This window comes from Schistocerca serialis, chromosome 7, assembly GCF_023864345.2.
Source record: "Schistocerca serialis cubense isolate TAMUIC-IGC-003099 chromosome 7, iqSchSeri2.2, whole genome shotgun sequence".
Lineage (NCBI taxonomy): Eukaryota > Metazoa > Arthropoda > Insecta > Orthoptera > Acrididae > Schistocerca > Schistocerca serialis.
In genome coordinates, this window is record NC_064644.1 from 176,751,830 (window position 1) to 176,772,248 (window position 20,419).

General features: G+C 38.1%; 1 protein-coding gene across 5 annotated transcripts in view; it reads left to right on the plus strand.

Annotated features, from left to right (window-relative positions):
- The first annotated feature begins 377 nt into the window (after positions 1-377).
- LOC126412382 (clathrin light chain) overlaps positions 378-20,419 on the plus strand; it is a 61,409-nt gene continuing 41,367 nt past the window's right edge. The window contains exons 1-3 of one of the 5 annotated variants that reach the window (XM_050081957.1): positions 378-562; positions 637-771; positions 5,442-5,552. In XM_050081957.1, the coding sequence (XP_049937914.1) occupies positions 639-771; positions 5,442-5,552 (244 nt within the window). In that variant the 5' untranslated portion in view covers positions 378-562; positions 637-638. The remainder of the gene's footprint in view (positions 563-636; positions 772-5,441; positions 5,553-20,419) is intronic. The other 4 variants (XM_050081956.1, XM_050081958.1, XM_050081960.1 and 1 more) reach the window with 4 other exon arrangements.

The window sequence follows — 20,419 nt, forward strand, 5'->3', positions numbered from 1 at the left end:
AAACATTAAGAAAACATAACAGCACAACATCCACTATTGTAACATGACTTTGAACGGCCAAAATAGATTAATTTCCAATGTTAGCAAGCGACGTCACCGTCCAAAATTTCTTCCCGTGAAACCTTGGCGGTCGCGTGAAGATCTGCTGACGGCATGTGCAAATGCCGCCATTTAAATAATATTGTGGAATGTCTTCATGTGATGTGACTTGACGGCAATGTGAAATATCCTAAACATTTTTTTCCTAAACATCTCCTGCCAATTCTTTTCGCTTCTTATTTCAAAATAAATTTTATTTTATACAGAATATATTTCAACGAGAGAGTGTGGTTAAGAAATAAATCAGTTCTAGACGGACATTGGGAAATATTTCATACTGCCAACAGTCTACTGTAACTTTCCTGTGAAGTGGTGGCTGCATTGCTGGTGGGGTGTATCCAACTGTCAATGTACGTCATGTGCTGTGTGCTGCATGTAGTAGTGTGAAGTTAAAGAGAGCAGATTGGAACGTGAGAGATAGTTAATTGGCGATTTCTGAAGAATTACTGTAGTGGCTTGGCAGGTAAAACACCATGTCTTTATAAAAAGCTTACGTAGTGTTTTGGCGCACAACTGATTCGTATCTCAATTTTTTAGTTATGGATGGTTTTGGTGATAATTTCGATCAACCTGAAGTTGATCCAGCAGCAGAATTCCTAGCTAGAGAACAAGATCAGCTTGCCGGATTGGAGGATGAATTAAATCCTGGAAATGCGCCACCTGCTGCAGACGGTAAGAAGGAAGTACATTAAATGTAATGTTGGAATGTGGTTACCCACTTTGCAGGGATTTGTGTGTGTGTGTTTACTTTTGGATTTATTAACGTGGAAACCTAATTTTCTTTGCAAACGATACTATGTACCAGAGCGTTAGACAAGGTTGTTAACCTTGTTTTTGTTTTTTTCCAATCGTATGTTTCTGTAGGCTCTATAATTTGTATTTAATTTTCATAATCAGTTAAGTTACCTTGGACGTTTGATTTACTGATGCCTTGGTCTATGACTTTAACTAATTTTTAGATCAAGGCACAGTGAAATTACAGGAGATTTGAAACATTCAATATAGAAGCTGTGTGATATTGTCGCTAATGATATTGTTTTTCTTTTTATCATTGTGCTACTTAAAATGCTGCGGTGACTCTACCTGTAAGTTTGATAGATCAGAGTAGTATTGTTGCATGAGAATGAACAACTGTTAATGAACATCTGAGCATCTATTTTTCGAAATTTAATTTATGTTGGTGTGGTCAGGACTGTATTTGTCTTTTGGCATTTTAGTTTCTGCATATGTACCTAATCATCAGCAAGAATTTCAATGAAAAACTGTATATGTGAGAAGTTTCGTTTGGCGTGATACCGTTAAAGAAATACTGAATCATTTGTACATGGACATACATATATATGGTGCTAAACAGTTTTCATTTAGTATGTTTTTCTTATGTTAATGTATTGTGGTGATAAGACTCTTAGTAAATTAGCTTACTATGCCTACTTTTATTCACTGCTTTCGTGTAGCATTGTATTCTGGGGTAATTAATCGTTGAGTAGAAAAGTATTCATTGCTCAAAAACGTGTAATCAGAATAATTGCTGGAGCCCACCCACGGTCATCCTGCAGACATCTATTTAAGGATCTAGGGATCCTCACAGTATATATATTCACTTATGAAATTTGTTGTTAATAATCCAGCTCAGCTCAAAAGTAATAGCAGTGTGCATAGCTATAACACCAGGAGAAAGGATGATATTAACTATGCAGGGTTAAATCTGACTTTGGCACAGAAAGAGGTAAATTATGTTGCCACAAAAGTCTTTGGTCACCTACCAAACAGCATCAAAAGCCTGACAGATAGCCAACTAACATTTAAAAATAAATTAAAAGAATTTCTAGATGACAACTACTCCTACTCATTGGCTGAATTTTTAGATATAAATTAAGGGGGGGCAAAAAAAAGAAAAAAACTTAAACATTAGTGTCATGCAATATTTTGTGTAATGTAATATATTGTACAGACATCTTTTATTAACCTGACACATTCCACATCATTACGAAGTGTCATATTCATAATCTATGGAACAAGTATTAATCTAATCTAACCCCGTACATAGTTAGTTTTATACATGACCATGTCTGTAAGACTACATTGAACTGGTGGTTTATTTCTAATTGCCAGTTAACAAGACTGATCTCTTAACCGTTAAAGCTGCAAAAATACAAATACTGTGCAAACCAATACACTGACTAAACACAATTCAATTAGTGGGGCAACCAGGGGAAAAGGGGATTTTGGATGGGGACTTACTGAAAACTCTATACCAAAAAGTATTAGTTATTGTGTGGGCAGCTTTTCTTGCATTTTACAGTTGGTAACTGTATGCAAGTTGTATCATAGGAAGTGAACGTGACAAATGAGTCAGATAGGACAGGACAGTGGAACCCATGAGAAAATAGTTTACAATGAACATCATAAGTGGATCAATGTTTTCTTAATTAAATTGTGGGAGAAGGTAGGTGGATCAGTGTTTATTAATAATAGTTGCAGGTTTGATATGTTAATAAACATATTGACCTACCTGCTCCTGTGAATTAATTAAAAGTATTGATCCACTTATTCAGTGGTTATTCGGGCATCCAAGAATCAATTTAAATTTTATGACATATTGTTTTTTTATATGACAACATTCTGTGCAGTTTATTCCATTGTCACCATGTAATTTCCTACAGTCCATATCATGATGACTGTAGCACACTAAATGACCCAATAACGTTCCTCAGAAATATATCACCACCACATAATAAAACTACTATAGTGTGCCACCACTACACACACCATACCCTTTACAGTGTGTTACTTGCACTCCAAATCACAAACCACAGCTCGATGTCCCACAGCACATCGCGGCACAGTGCAACTACATCCCAGGTTAAAGCAGATGGGTGGTATCCTACAACCAAGTATGCCACATCCATCCGTATTCAGATTTTCTCTTTATCCCATAATCTATTCAGGCAAATGCTTGAATGCTTCTTTTGTGGAGGTGTGATAGGTGTCAGCCCCATTCTCATAATATCTAAGCTTGTAATGTCTCCAGTCGGCCTCTTCATGGAGTCAGTATTTATAACCCAATCTTCTTTAATTTTTTATGGTTCACAAATATCAGTCTTTGACCAAAGCTTTTGCAGGTCACATTGTTTAGCTGTGCCCATTTTATGTGAAGTGCTTCCTCTGATTAGTGAATAGTGGTAATCCTCCTTTACATACTGCAATCTAAATTCTCATCAGTGAATTTTTTTACTGTACAGGCAACAGAGTAAACACGATGTGGCATAGCTGATGTCTCAAATATAATAAATTTTAACATAGGAAGGAGTTTAGTTCTTAGTGAGCAGAAGAAATCAGTTTTGAGATAGTGTAAGATGTATGGGAAGAACTGTACAGTGTTCCTGGAAGATGCTATGGTTCAGATTAATCATTTTAAAGTGATGAACATCCATGTTTGGAACTGAGACCTTTTATCCCTTCATCATAGTACACTGAAGTACTCGGTATCTTATGTTGATCATTCAGTTTAGCATAGTGAGTGAGGTTGTCAACTCTTTGGAAGTTTTTTCTATTAAGGATTTTGAAACATTGTGAAAAAGAAGTATTGATCATGGAGAAGATTAATACAAATACCACTATATTTACAATTATGTACAGTGGTTTGCCTGTATATGCATGCTATTAGGCATTTCTTTGAATATTGGTACTGCATGGTTACTAATACAGGACAAGGTTGTTTTCAGTTTTAGTGTTGATTTGTATAGTATCATAACTGTTCATAATTTTGTTAAGATCTTTTTTTGTAACTAAGAAGGAAAGATATCTAGAACTATGATAAATTAGAAGGGAATGATCATTGCATGCAGCTTACCGTTTCCTTCAGTATTCTTAATTCTGTAGTATGTAAAAGTTCAAAATGGATGTGAACTTTTAGATTGACAATTATTAACCATATTAAATGGCAGAAGTGTCTGTTTTCAGGGGTCCTCAGTTTGAAATGGAAGGGGAAATAAAAGTAATTAGATCCCCATGATGTAAAACCAAAATTTGTGAGCATATGCTTTCAGGGTGGTAAGAGATTTTTCTGTACATTACCCAGTTGCATAACTTTAGATAAGTCTTGTGCATCAGATCTAGATTTTTTTTTTTTTTTTTTTTTTTTTTTTTTTTGGGGTGGGGGGGTGTCATAAAGTGAAATTTTATCTCTGAATAGCTTCTGTGTAAAAGGGCTACCACCTGGGTGTATTGTAGTAATAACAGTATGGGTAAACTGATTCTCTGTTGATAGCCATGACTGTGGTGAGACTGGAAGGTCACAACTTAAGAGGCCAGTGCTGCCAAACAAAAATATGGACAATTACACAAGCTAGAAACATCTCCATGACATGAAATACAAAAGCTACCTGCACAAGAGTACATCTGACAGTATTGCACAATCGAAAAAAGTGCAAGTTTACCACTGTAAGACTGGGTGTAAACGCACTTGCATTGAGGCTAATTCGTGGATAGAAAAACACAAATAGCACAGTGCAGCATGCTAGCTTGAACACATCAGAAAATGGCAATGTTTACTGAGATGGAATAGTATTCTATACAGTGGGACAGTGTTGCCCCAGCAAATATTTATGTTCATTGAGAGACAATCGTGGTTTTGATGAATGCTCCAGACATTGATTGTATCTGCTTGGATCATCAGTGTCAGCTAATACCCACCATGGGACTCATGTCTGTACTGCTATAAAGTGAGAAGTGCACACTGTGAACTAGGAGCCAAGAAATCTCCACATCTTATGTGCAGTCACTTAACAGTTGTGGTTCAGTTTCTCTGTGTTCTTCATTTGGCAAAAGAAGATACCTGATGCCTAGCAATGCTGTTGCTGGCTTTAAACTGTGAAGTACAAAATGTTACTGGTGGTACTGAAGCTGTGTGACTGAAAACAGTTGTGTATAGAACTGCAGCAACGCTGATGTGTAGCCATGGAAACACATACAGAATCACTTTACATAGACTGTTGTAGACATGAGAAGCAGATATGTTATACCCTCTTTGTCATGTATCTGTTTCTCATTTTATAGCCTAGACACAGTGTATCTATAAGATTCAATGCAGTAATGTCACTGTAATTGTAGTGTTGAAACTAACACTTGCCCATCAATGCACTGCTATAGTGAATGAAATATGAAGAAATCTTTGGAGTCGGTTAGCTTTTTCTGCCATGTTTACCTTGCCTGTTTATTTCATGCTTTGCATATTTGTAATTGCATATAAATTCTTGTTCTTCCCACATAAATGTATAAACATTAGTTGTGATATATAGTACTATCTGTTTAAGTTACTGATAATTTTGATGTGCCTACAGATGCCATGTTTGGTACACAAGGTTCCGCCCCTCTCACTGGTAGTTTTGAGATGATTGATAATTTTGGACAACAGGATGGCTTAGGACCAGACCTTTTATCATCGGCTCCAGGTAAGCAGCTTAAGACACCTCCACAAAAAAACTTTCTGCTATGCACATTTTACCTATTATAGTGAAAGAAATATTTTTCATCAATACTAATTGCTTTTTATATTTCAGTTTTTGTCAAATTGAATACATTTGTATGACAGAATAGATTTTCAATTTTTTTGTGGGATGAAATAACTTCTAAAAAATTAATAATTTTGTGCAACACTGAGATTGCGAATCAGAAATAAAATGGATTTCACTTCTTCCAAGTATGTATTGGTTGTGCATTTAGTTGATTCGTATATCTCATCTTATTTTGATAATCATAAATCAAATGTATAGTAATAAAAAAAACATTTGTTTTGGTCTCTAACAATTTTTCATGATTTCAGAAGTAGGGATAGGGTGATAGAAATAAGAATGTCAGTCAACAGATTATGTCTTACGGTTCAAGGAAAGAGAAAAGACATTTAGATAGAATAAGAGTAAGATAAGTGGAGAATTTGAAGCATGAAACACTAATTAAATTGGTTTATCATTTCTACTTTTAAAGGAAGATAACCTATTTTGGTTGGTATTTCTTACAGATGTTAGGAATTAAAATGGGGGGGGGGGGGGGAGGAGAGGGAAGTCCACATACATTTTGGCTTTTGGTTCAATCCTTTGTAATTTTTGGGAAAGTTAACAAATTTTTGTCAGTCATAACACTCGACCAGCTGGTCATATGCTGTAATATTGAATGCCTCATAGCCAAGCTTTGCAGACTTAGGTTTAAATCTGACTGTGGATTTGTCAAAAAAATTTTCATATGAAGATATACATTTTAACTAAACAATTAGTATTTCTGTATTAGTCATTTAATAGGAAAGTGAATAGAAAGCAGAGGTGTTGTTCGTAACAGTGGCTGGAAACTTTAACTAGATGTTCAACTAGGACAAATATTAGGGCCACCAATATTTTTGTATTATATCAGTATATATGCCGTGCCAGGTTGTCTAACCCTTTAACTGCTCTGGATGTGTTAGCACCCACGCCTTTGTAACTGTCCCTGTGTGCTCTGAACATGTTTGCATGTGCAACCAGTCCTTCTACCTGGTACTCTGAACATGTCAACGCGTAGACACGCTCAGAGTACCAGGTAGGACTGGTGGTGCCCATAAACATGTTCTGGGCACACAGGGACAGGTACAAAGGCACGGGCACTAACACATCCAGAGCAGTTAATGGGTTAATACTGCCCTGTGTGCAGAAAACTCACCAGCAATAGTCTATTGTGAACCTGACAGTTAATTAATTTTGAGCAGAAACCTACGGAACTAGACATTGGTAAAAAAATAATTTGAAATTAAACTTTGCAAAAACAAATTGTTTATTTCCTCACAAAACTACCAGCTGAAAATATTAAGATATGGCATGGACAAAAAACTTGACGCAACAGTGTCAAATTTGTGTAGTAAATAAATGTGCTGTGCAGAAATAAAGTGGACAGCATACGGTGTTGAACTTTCTCGTGATACTCCTTTGAGCCTATCTAGTAAGGATCCTACACTGTGCAGCAGTGCTCCAAAGGAGGACAGACAATTTGAGTTGTTCGTAATTGCACTCCCTAGGTTTTTAGTTGAATTTGTGTCGTTTGGACTCGATTGATTTATTGAGTAACTGAAGTTTAATGGATTCTTTAGCACTCCTGGATAACCTCACGCTTTTCACTGTTTTGGGTCAATTGCTAATTTCACACCATACAAATGTATTTTAGAAATCATTTTGCAGTTTTGATTTCCTTATTACTTGACTAGGTGATAAACGACAGCATCATCTGCAAACAACTGAAGACGGCTGCTCATACTGTCTTCTAAACAGTGTAGATAGGTAAGGAACAGCAGAGGGCCTTGAACACTATCTTGGAGAATGCCAGAAATCAGTTATGTTTTGATTGATGACTTCGTGTCAGTTATTATGAACTGTGGCATCTGACAGTAAAATGCGAATCCAGTCAAATAACTGAGATGATATTCGATAAGCACACAACTTGATTACAAGCCGTTTATTTGGTACAGTGTCAAAAGGTTTCTGGAACTCTAGAAATGTGGAATCAATTTGAAATCCCTTGTCAACAGCACTCAACACTTTGTGTGAGTAAACAGCTAGTTGTGTTTCAGAAGAAAGATGTTTTTTAAATCCATGTTGACTGTGTGTCAATAAGCCATTGTCTTCAAGGTAATTCCTAATGTTCCAAAATCCTGCTGCATATTTACATTAATGATAAGAGTCTGTAATTTGGTGGGTTACACCTATTGGGTTTCTTGAATCTTGTTGTGACTTACACAACTTTCCTGGCATTGGGTGTGGATCTTTTGTGGTGCAAGCAGTTGTATATGATTAAGTGTAGAGCTATGGTATCAGCATACTCTGAAAGGAACCTAATTGGTACACATTAAGGAAGACTTAATTTTATCAGGTGATTTAAGTTGCTTCACTGCTCAAAGAATATAGACCTCTAAGTTACTCATGTTGGCAGCTGTTCATGTCTCAAATTCTGGAATGTTTACTTCAGGTTCCTAGGCGAAGGAATTTCAGAAGGCTGTGTTTAGTAACTCTGCTTTAGCAGCACTGTCTTTGATAGTATTTCCAATGCTATCATGCAGAGAAAGCATTGATTGTCTTGCTGCTAGCATACTTTACACATGACCAGAATCTCTTTGGATTTTCTGCCTGGTTTCAAGACAGTTTCATTGTGGAAACTATTATATTTCCTTGAAGTCTGTGCTAAATTTTGAGCTTCTGTAAAAGATTGTCAATTTTGGGGGTTTTGTTTTCTTTTTAATTTGGCAAGCTTTTTTAGTTATTTCTGTACCAGTGTTCTGACACGTTTTGTGTACCAAGGGGATCAGCTCAGTCGTTTTTTAATATATTTAGTATAAATTTCTCGAGTGCTGTTGATACTACTTCTTTGAATTAAAGTCAGATGTGGTCTACATTTACATTATTAATTTGGAAGGAGATGGTCTCTCAGGAAGGTGTCAAGTGAACGTTTATCTGCTTTTTTGAATAGGTATATTTTTAGTTTATTTTGAAACTTCTGCGAGTTAGGGTGTTCAGTCTCGCTATGACAATCTTGTGTTCACTAATCCCTGTATCCATTTTGATGCTAGTTATTAGCCTGTCCCAGATCTTCTCCTTGGTGGTGGTATACCCAACAGTGCATTGGATCTTGCCAAACATATCATGACCCATTTTGTGCATGCATTGATGCCCTCTTCTTATCCTACTACGTAACGAAAGCATAAAAGACAATTGAAAACATTCTGCTTTCCTTTAGCCTCCCATCATGCCTACATAATGAGCTTTTATCTGACTGGGAACTGCTTCAGCCTCTTTACTCGCCATACAATATTGTTCAGGCCCTAATTAGTCTTAATCAGGTGATCCAACATCTTACTGTTACTCAGACACCATCTACTGACGGCCTTTGATACCATATTTTACAGACTATGATGCTCTTATTTCTTTGAAAAAATGCCTCCATAATTCAGGTGCATTTATGCTCGAAATTAATATAATGTCCAGCGTGTGATTTAAAATACCTGTTGTTGTTGTTTTCAGTCCTGAGACTGGTTTGATGCAGCTCTCCATGCTATCCTATCCTGTGCAAGCTTCTTCATCTCCCAGTACCTACTGCAGCCTACATCCTTCTGAATCTGCTTAGTGTATTCATCTCTTGGTCTCCCTCTACGATTTTTACCCTCCACGCTACCCTCCAGTACTAAATTGGTGATCCCTTAATGCCTCAGAACATGTCCTACCAATCGGTCCCTTCTTCTTGTCAAGTTGTGCCACAAACTCCTCTTCTCCCCAATTCTATTCAATACCTCCTCATTAGTTATGTGATCTAACCACCTAATCTTCAGCATTCTTCTGTAGCACCACATTTCGAAAGCTTCTAATCTCTTCTTGTCCAAACTATTTATCGTCCATGTTTCACTTCCATACATGGCTGCGCTCCATACAAATACTCTCAGAAATGACTTCCTGACTCTTAAATCTATACTCGATGTTAACAAATTCCTCTTCTTCAGAAACTTTTTCCTTGCCATTGCCAATCTACATTTGATATCCTCTATTTTGCTCCCCAAATAGCAAAACTCCTTTACTACTTTAAGTGTCTCATTTCCCAATCCAATTCCCTCAGCATCACCCGACTTAATTCGACTACTTTCCATTATCCTTGATTTGCTTTTTTTGATGTTCATCTTATACCCTCCTTTCAAGACATTGTCCATTCCGTTCAACTGCTCTTCCAAGTCCTTTGCTATCTCTGACAGAATTACAATGTCATCAGCGAACCTCAAAGTTTTTATTTCTTCTCCATGGATTTTAATACCTACTCCAAATTTTTCTTTTGTTTCCTTTACTGCTTGCTGAATATACAGATTGAATAGCATTGGGAGAGGCTACAACCCTGTGCCTAGACTCTTATAACTGCCATCTGGTTTCTGTACACATTGTAAATAGCCTTTCACTCCCTGTATTTAACCCCTGCCACCTTTACAATTTGAAAGATAGTATATCAGTCAACATTGTCAGAAGCTTTCTCGAAGTACACACATGCTAGAAATGTAGGGTTGCCTTTCCTGAATCTTTCTTCAAAGGTAAGTCATAAGGTTAGTATTGCCTCACGTGTTCCAATATTTCTACGGAGTCCAAACTGATCTTCCCCGAGGTCGGCTTCTACCAGTTTTTCCATTCGTCTGTAAAGAATTCGCGTTAGTATTTTGCAGCAGTGACTTATTAAACTGATAGTTTGGTAATTTTCACATATGTCAACACCTGCTTTCTTTGGGATTGGAATTATTATATTCTTCTTAAAGTCGGAGGGTATTTCGCCTGTTTCATACATCTTGCTCACCAGATGGTAGAGTTTTGTCAGGACTGGCTCTCCCAAGGCTGTCAGTAGTTCTAATGGAATGTTGTCTACTCCCGGGGCTTTGTTCGACTCAGGTCTTTCAGTGCTCCGTCAAACTCTTCACGCAGTATCGTATCTCACATTTCATCTTCATCCTCTTCCATTTCCATAAAATTGTCCTTAAGTACATTGCCCTTGTATAGACCCTCTATATACTCCTTCCATCTTTCTGCTTTCCCTTCTTTGCGTAGAACTGGGTTTCCACCTGAGCTCTTGATATTCATGCAAGTGGCTCTTTTCTCCAACGGTCTCTTTAATCTTCCTGTAGGCAGTATCTGTCTTACCCCTAGTGAGATAAGCCTCTACATCCTTACGTTTGTCCTCTAGCCATCCCTGCTTAGCCGTTTTGCACTTTCTGTTGCTCATTTTTGAGATGTTTGTATTCCTTTTCCCCTGCTTCATTTACTGCATTTTTATATTTTCTCCTTTCATCAATTAAATTCAATATATCTTCTGTTACCCAAGGATTTCTACTAGCCCTCGACTTTCTACCTACTTGATACTCAGCTGCCTTTACTACTTCATCCCTCAGAGCTACCCATTCTTCTACTGTACTACTTTCCCCCATTCCTGTCAATTGTGCCCTTATGCTCTCCCTGAAACTCTGCCATCCTCTGGTTTAGTCAGTTTATCCAGGTCCCATCTCCTTATATTCCCACCTTCTTGCAGTTTCTTCAGTTTTAATCTACAGTTCATAACCAATAGATTGTGGTTGGAGTCCACATCTGCCCCTGGAAATGTCTTAAAATTTAAAACCTGGTTCCTAAATCTCTGTCTTACCGTTCTATAATCTACCTGATACCTTCTAGTATCTCTAGGATTCTTCCGTGACTACAACCTTCTTTTATGAGTCTTGAACCAAGTGTTAGCTATGTTATGCTCTGTGCAAAATTCTGCCAGACGGCTTCCTCTTTCATTTCTTACCCCCAATCCATATTCACCTACTATGTTTCCTTCTCTCCCTTTTCCTACTCTCGAATTCCAGTTACCCATGACTATTAAATTTTCGTCTCCCTTCACTACCTGAATAATTTTTTATCTCATCATACATTTCTTCAATTTCTTCGTCATCTGCAGAGCTAGTTGGCATATAAACTTGTACTGCTGTAGTAGGCGTGGGCTTCGTGTCTATCTTGGCCACAATAATGCGTTCACTATGCTGCTTGTAGTAGCTTACCCGCACTCCTATTTTTTTATTCATTATCAAAACCTACTCCTGCATTATCCCTATTTGATTTTGTATTTATAACCCTGTATTCACCTGACCAAAAGTCTTGTTCCTCCTGCCACCGAACTTCACTAATTCCCACTATATCTAACTTTAACCTATCCATTTCCCTTTATAAATTTTCTAACCTATCTGCCCAAGTAAGGGATCTGACATTCCTCCTCCGATCCATTGAACGCCAGTTTTCTTTCTCCTGATAACGACGTCCTCCTGAGCAGTCCCCGCCAGGAGATCCAAATGGGGGACTATTTTATGTCCGGAATGTTTTACCGAAGGCAACGCCATCATCATTTAACTATACAGTGAAGCTGCGTGCTCTCGGGAAAAATTATGGCAGTAGTTTCCCCTTGCTTTCAGCTGTTTGCAGTACCAGCACAGCAAGGCCGTTTTGGTTAGTGTTACAGGGTCAGATCAATCATACAGACTGTTGCCCCCCAGCAACTACACCAGTTTAAAAATGACCATATATTCAATGCCGTAGGAAACCTCTTTCTATCTGGCAGCATTGGATTCAACTTGCGGCGGCAGCAGCAGTGCATTGATGCGATGAACATGAGTTCCAGGGATTCAGAAGCTTGCTAACACTTTCTGCCTCCCACCCCACCACCACAAAACCAGAACACTAACCTGTGACGTGTCGTTGCAGTCTGTCGTGCCAGTGAAATTGAACTGAAAGTGATTTGTCTTATTGGTAAGAGTACAATATTTTTGTTAATAGCTAATTTCACAATAATAAATGGTATCCATACAGTGTGAGATATAAATTGAAAATAATAGCATATGCAGAACAATGTGGAAACAGGCGCTGAGCAGCAATTCGGCCTTCCACCAAAAGAAAAAACCACTCGTGATTGGCGGGCTAGGAATGAACAACTTAATAAAAGTGAGGAAGATTTAATGTGCAAATAAGAGAACTGAATGCAAAGTGGCCAAAACTAGATGACATATTGAAATGGATTCAAGTACACCATCAAAACGGCATTGAAATTAATACAAAAATGATTAAAAAACATGCTCATAATCTATCGCTATAGTGATACTTAATGAACTTTAATGGTAGAGTTGCTTGGTACTTACAGGTTTATGAAGTGTCGTGGGCTTAGCATGCGAACCAAAACAAAAATATCTCCGCAAATGCCACAAGAGTATGAAGAGAAAATATTATCATTCCGTCATTTTATTGTTAAACATCAAAAGAAAATCGGTATGGAACTAAGCCAAATAGCAAATATTTATGAAACTCCTGACATTTGGTGTACTGAATAACAGAACTGTTGCCATGAAAGGTGCTAAAACTGTAGTTATAAAAACAAGTGTACATGAAAAAATGCACTACATTTTTGTCCTTTCATGTTGTGCTGGTGGTACTGAACTTCATCCAGTGAACGTTATCACGTGCAATGCAATGCCAAAACGTTTTGAAATACCACCAGATGATGGTAATGTACATGGCAAGGGTTGGATGGATGATGCTGGGATGAAATTATGGATCAACAGTGTGGGAGAGAAGGAAAGGTTCTTTATTGAAGAAAAGGTCTCTTCTTGTGCTAGATCAGCTTAGTAGTCATTTGAAAAATTCTGTGAAAGAGAAATTCAGACAGTGAAATGCAGAGCTTGCTGCTGTTTTGGGAGGACTCACTTCACAATTCTAAACCTTGACATCTTTATAAATAATCTATTTAAAGTGTGTACGGGAGAGGAAAGGAACAAATGGATGATGGATGAAACCCAACATGAATTCATGTTGAAGGGAGCTTCAAAGTGACCCACAATAAAAGAAGTATCAGTGGATAAAACAGTCATGGCCTAGAGTGAGAGAAGACATTACTGTTAAATCTTTCAAGAAGTGCGGCATATGTAACGCTCTGTGACAATGGAGACCATCTTACATATGAAGAGGACAATGATGGTGATAATGAGGAGGAGGAGAAAGTTCAGGTGACTATTTTCAGTGATTTTAAAGGTCAGTTCAGTTTTTAAACAAAGAATTCTTTTTAGTCTGGTCTTGCAATCTAGTAAGCAGGCCAATAATAAAAATTGTTTAAAAAATTGCTTAAAAATTTTAGTCTGTAAAGTATGGTAACATTGGACTAGGAAGTGTTTCACGAGACAGTATTGCCCTAATGTCCATAAACAGCTACTGACCCCACAAAAGAGATCTGAAAACTGCTTGAAAGTTATGGTAGCCTGACAGTGATGCAGAGTAGTAAAATCATGGTGCCTTTTGTCCCCATATCAGCATGGTTTTTGCAACAGATGATACACAACTGGTGTGTACGGGAGAGGAAAGGAACAAATGGATGATGGATGAAACCCAACATGAATTCATGTTGAAGGGAGCTTCAAAGTGACCCACAATAAAAGAAGTATCAGTGGATAAAACAGTCATGGCCTAGAGTGAGAGAAGACATTACTGTTAAATCTTTCAAGAAGTGCGGCATATGTAACGCTCTGTGACAATGGAGACCATCTTACATATGAAGAGGACAATGATGGTGATAATGAGGAGGAGGAGAAAGTTCAGGTGACTATTTTCAGTGATTTTAAAGGTCAGTTCAGTTTTTAAACAAAGAATTCTTTTTAGTCTGGTCTTGCAATCTAGTAAGCAGGCCAATAATAAAAATGGTTTAAAAAATTGCTTAAAAATTTTAGTCTGTAAAGTATGGTAACATTGGACTAGGAAGTGTTTCACGAGACAGTATTGCCCTAATGTCCATAAACAGCTACTGACCCCACAAAAGAGATCTGAAAACTGCTTGAAAGTTATGGTAGCCTGACAGTGATGCAGAGTAGTAAAATCATGGTGCCTTTTGTCCCCATATCAGCATGGTTTTTGCAACAGATGATACACAACTGGCAATCTGGTTATGTTGGCAACAACAATCTGACAGGCATTTTTCTAAATGGGAACATCTCATTACAGTCTGTCTTGACCTATGTATGACATGGGGCACTGTTTGGCACAGTCACATTTTACTTGACCTTCCGTACTGGCACATTAAAGGCTCCCTACATGTTGCTGTTTGTCAATTTTTACCTCACCGGTTGGTTGTTTCCGGTTAGAGTTGGTATGCCAATTAGCTCCTTATGGGTTCAAGAGGACAGTGTTCTGCAGGGCTTCTTGCTGAGTGTTACTCTTTCATTGGCATCCTGTTGGACCACTGCTCATCCTTGGGCTGTATGTCAACTACTTTTGAATGTATTGTAGCTTCCATCTTTAGTCTTGGTTGAACACCACTGGACACTTTCCCATGGATTCCAGGTTTCTCATGAGAAAGTCATTTCTGTTCTTACATCACAGTCCATCCCTCATCCAGAACTCTGCATGGGTACCCAATTTTTGGGACTCCCTTTAATAAGAAATCCTATCTGGTTGCTTTCGTGCCTACATCTTGTGGGTTGCAGATCACTCTAATCTCCTCCCTATTTATTGGATCCTGCTCTCATCTCTGTTGGAATATAGTAGCCCGGTTTATGGCTCAGCAACACCTTCAGCTTTAAAATTCTTTGATAGCGTTCTGCATCATGGAATCACTCTGGTCACTGGCACCTTCAGGACTAGTCCCACAGTATCATTCCTGAGATGGGGTTATTACCTCTTCAGTTCCAACAGTACCACTTCTTGTTAATTTGTGCAATTGTCATCTGACAATTTCCTATTATATTCAAATTCTTTTTTGCATACAAGGGGCATCACTGTGCTAATACTTGCTCTCAGGTGAGATTACCAAGTGGAATGCACGTCAAGGCACTCTGCCAGGACCTCCACCTAACCTCCTTAGAATGTGATCCTTGTGTTCTGCCCCCCCCCCCCCCCCTTCCCAGGTTAATACCCACGCCACAAATTAGGTCTAATTTATTTCAAAGAACTTACTTTTGTTCCTTCATTATGTTTAAGTATCTTTTCCTCTTTGCTCTTAAGGAGTTTCAGGAAGCTCGCATCATTGTCACTTCCAGCTCTAAAACTGTGGATAGACTAAGATTTGCTTTTACATCTCCAGTCAGTCTGCAATATATGTTGCTGGGAATACGTAGTTTACAACAGGGGTAATAGCCATTAACAGAGCCGTGCATTTCATTATTCAGATCTCCCTAAACTTCGTTTTAATTGGTATGAACTCAATGGTCTGTTTTCAGGCTATTAATCAGCGTTAATTTGTCATCCTCTGTTGTCTGCAGTTCACGACTTTCTCTCTGACCTTAGGCATACTGCCTGCTGAGTTGTCTTTCTCTTGCTCCCAAGTCTTCTGGGTACCTCCAAAGAATGAAATGATTAACTGTATAACTAGAGAAACAATTATTTGCCCAACATTCATTTTGATGATCCAAGGTGTGGGTTTGCAGGTGCAAATAAAACCGCTTCTCAAAGGTAGACCATCTGTTGTATAAAATATTTGATCAGACGAACATCTGCAATTGAGGAACATAGTATGAGATAAAAATCCATGTTTCAGTTTTGAGTAATTTTTCTTGGTTGATGTAACTAGTTTCAAAAGCTTAAAGTTCCATCAAGTGCCACCAAATAATCATAAATATGTGGTGGTTGGGCCAGTTGGTCATGAAGGACCAAACATATACCAAACAACACATGGAAATGTAGGAGCAGCAACCATGGCACCTGCCTTGACAGCCAGTAAGGAACTCCTTGTTGGCTGTTGAGGTCGGTGCTGTGTTCACTGTTCCTCTGTGTTGATTGGGTGTGTTTGATCCCTGTTACTGCCTGGCCTGACTGCTACACATTTATGATTATTTGGTGGCATGTGGAGCTTTAGACTTCAGATATAATTCATGTAATAAAAAAGACAAATTACTTAAAACTGAAGTGTTTTTTATTTCATCAGCATCTGATAGTATTTTGTCCCTCTAATAAATGGTTTGTTAATCCAGTGATGCCAAACATGCAAAAACCATCAGTTCTTTTGATAGTGTTCCTTGCCATTCAGTTCTCAAGGTGTTTGCTATGAGATGCAGGTATGATAGAAATGAATGACTGGTGTAAGCTTGCATATTGGCCTCGCTCTTGCAAAGTGATATGTGCAGAAATATGTTTGAAGTGCATTTTTTCCAGTGGTAAGTGGCAGTGTAACTCACAGGAAGGCACATTGTCAGAGGATGCCATATAAAAAAGTTTTGAGGATATGTAAAGACTTCTTAAAGGCCCCACTGTAGAAGTGGTTACTCGATAAAGTATGGTGGAAATGAGCTTGTATGGATGGAACAGAACTATGATCTTACTAATATCTCTAAATGTTCGCTTACTATAATTTTATACTGTTTTGTTAATAATTTTATGTTTTTGTTCGGTATTTTACCTTCCAGATTTACATCTCACAGTTTTATGTAGTTTTGCCGTACACTAAGTAAGCAAAATTTTACTTGCATTAGGTGTCTGGAATACTGAAGTTGTCTTTCTGGTGTTGGGAGTTCTCTTGTTGTGTGTATTTAAAAGAAATGTTTTAAATTGATTATTAAATATTTTCATTTTGCATTTATCATCTTGGAAATATGGGTAACTAAAAAAATGTGGTGATATATCAAGCAATCGGGTGTCAGACTAGCCTGTACATACATCAGAACATTATTATGCATCTGATTTAAATCATGTTATCTTGTGTTAAGGACCTATGACAGAATTCTAGTTTGAAGTTGATTCTTAATATTATATTCATCTAAATATAACAACTAGGAAGTTTCAACCATAACAGATATTCCACAGCATTAACTTTAAGTGCAAACATTTAATTCCATAGCATATCTGGGAGTGCAGTTATGTAAACTTTTGTATTACCTGGGTGAAGGAAGTAAAACTTGAGCCTTAACCTCTTTCAAAACAAATCAATTCAGATTTAAGTACTAAGAGTACTGCAAGATTTAGATAGTTAAATGGAATGTGACATCGAATGGAGTTCTGTGCAGGAGGTGGAACTCTGCTTGTCATCTTAACATACTGCTGTTTGGCGTCAGTCTTAAAATGATTTTGAACTGTGTGTCTAGTGAAAATGGTTAGTAAGTTGAAGCTTACAGTTCATCATTAAATACAGTAGTTAAGTTTTGTATTGTGAAGCTCTTAGCACAGTGCTAATTTGTGGTCAGCTCTGTTGTGATACGTTGGCACACATACTGGAATTGTGTTTGAGAACATTGGTGCTCAGATACCTATCAGACCACCTTTATTCAGTTTAATTTCCATTTGTGCATGCCTGGAGTATTTGTACAAGGCCAAGGTCACTTCCTTCCACAGTCGGAGCATTGTCTCGAAGTACCTAAATGTCAGTAGGATGGTAAACTCTTACATACGTTCCTTGCTTGCTTCTTTTCTTTCTATCTTTGTTTTCCTTCTCATATTGTCAATAGTAATTTGCTGATCTGCTGGACCATTTATTTAATCCTGGAGTTTGTGAAAACAATGTTCACTGTTCACACATGCTTAGCACTGTCTTAATCAGGCAGAAAAACTGATACTTTATACTTTCTAGTCCAATTTTAGCTTTAAATTTTTTTATGCTTTTCCATGGGTGTCCATGGAAATTTATGGAAGAGAAAGCAAAAATCTAAAATTCCAGTTTCGACATCATAAAACTTGAAATTCTTGGTGATTATTAACAAAGGCAAAAAGGAATACCAACGTCACAAATGAGATCGACAGGAAGTACAAAATGGCTAAGCAGCGATGGCTAGAGGACAAATGTAAGGATGTAGAGGCTTACCTCACTAGGGGTAAGATAGACACAGCCTACAGGGAAATTAGAGAGACCTGTGGAGAAAAGAGAACCACTTGTATGAATATCAAGAGCTCAGATGGAAACCCAGTTCTAAGCAAAGAAGTGAAAGCGGAGAGGTGGAAGGAGTAAATAGAGGGTCTATACAAGGGCAATGTACATGAGGACAATATTATGGAAATGGAAGAGGATGTAGATGAAAATGAAATGGGAGATACGATACTGCATGAAGAGTTTGACAGAGCACTGAAAGACCTGAGTCGAATCAAGGACCCAGGAGTAGACAACATTCCATTGGAACTACTGACGGCCTTGGGAGAGCCAGTCCTGACAAAAAAAACTCCACCATCTGGTGAGAAAGATGTATGAGACAGGCGAAATACCCTCAGACTTCAGGAAGAATGTAATAATTCCAATCCCAAAGAAAGCAGGTGTTGACAGATGTGAAAATTGCCGAACTATCAGTTTAATAAGTCACAGCTGCAAAATACTAACGCGAATTCTTTACAGACGAATGGAAAAACTAGTAGAAGCCGACCTCGAGGAAGATCAGTTTGGATTCCGTAGAAATATTGGAACACGTGAGGCAATACTGACCCTATGACATTTCTTAGAAGCTATATTAAGGAAAGGCAAACCTACGTTTCTAGCATTTGTAGACTTAGATTTTTATTTATTTAGTGTATGGCTAATACAGACATATCATGAAATTACATATACATATGTACATATTGACACACAAGAAACTTAAGTTTGTCTTTACAACTGAATATCCAGTCCTTCAATCCAGCGCACTGCATCTGGAGTTGCTAGCAGGAAGTCCTCTTTGGCGCCGTGATAGGCTCGAATCCTGCATTCACTGACAATGTGGTGAACAGTCTGGTATGGAGCCCCGCAGTCACAAGCTGGATCAGGCAGCTTGTTCCACTTAGAGAGCATCCCTGCATCGCCCATGGCTGGTACGGATTCTGTTGAGAGTAGACCACGTCTTGCGTGGTAAGTCGAATCCACTTGGAAGTTTAGCACCTGAGAAGATGTTATGCAGGTGCACATCTGTCACTGCTTCCCACCGACCTTTCCATTCTTCAAGAGGTTTGAAATTCTTAGCAACCGTGTCAGCAGCATCGCACAGAGTTGGATGACGTGATTTCAGTCTCTTGCGATTTAAAAGTGGCACGTCGCTATGCACGGGTAGGTTATAATTCCTGGAGATCTTGTGGAATTCTCTCATAAGGGCAGAGCTCATTAACAAGAAACATTGGACCAACTATCAGACTCCTTCAACTGTAGACTTAGAGAAAGCTTTTGACAATGTTGACTGGAATACTCTTTCTAATTCTGAAGGTGGCAGGGGTAAAATACAGGGAGCGAAAGGCTATTTACAATTTGTACAGAAACCAGATGGCAGTTATAAGTGTCAAGGGGCATGAAAGGGAAGCAGTGATTGGGAAGGGAGTGAGACAGGGTTGTAGCCTATCCCTGATGTTATTCAATCTGCATATTGAGCAAGCAGTAAAGGAAACAAAAGAAAAATTCAGAGTGGATATTAAAATCCATGGAGAAGAAATAAAAACTTCGAGGTTCGCCAATGACATTGTAATTCTGTCAGAGATAGCAAAGGACTTGGAAGAGCAGTTGAACAGAATGGACAGCATCTTGAAAGGAGGATATAAGATGAACATCAACAAAAGCAAAACGAGGATAATGGAATGTAGTCGAATTAAGTCGGGTGATGCTGAGGGAATTAGATTAGGAAATGAGACACTTAAAGTAGTAAAGGAGTTTTGCTATTTGGGGAGCAAAATAACTGATGATGGTCGAAGTAGAGAGGATATAAAATGTAGACTGGCAATGGCAAGGAAAGCGTTTCTGAAGGAGAGAAATTTGTTAACATGGAGTATAGATTTGTCAGGAAGTAGTTTCTGAAAGTATTTGTGTGGAGTGTAGCCATGTATTGACGTGAAACATGGACAATAAC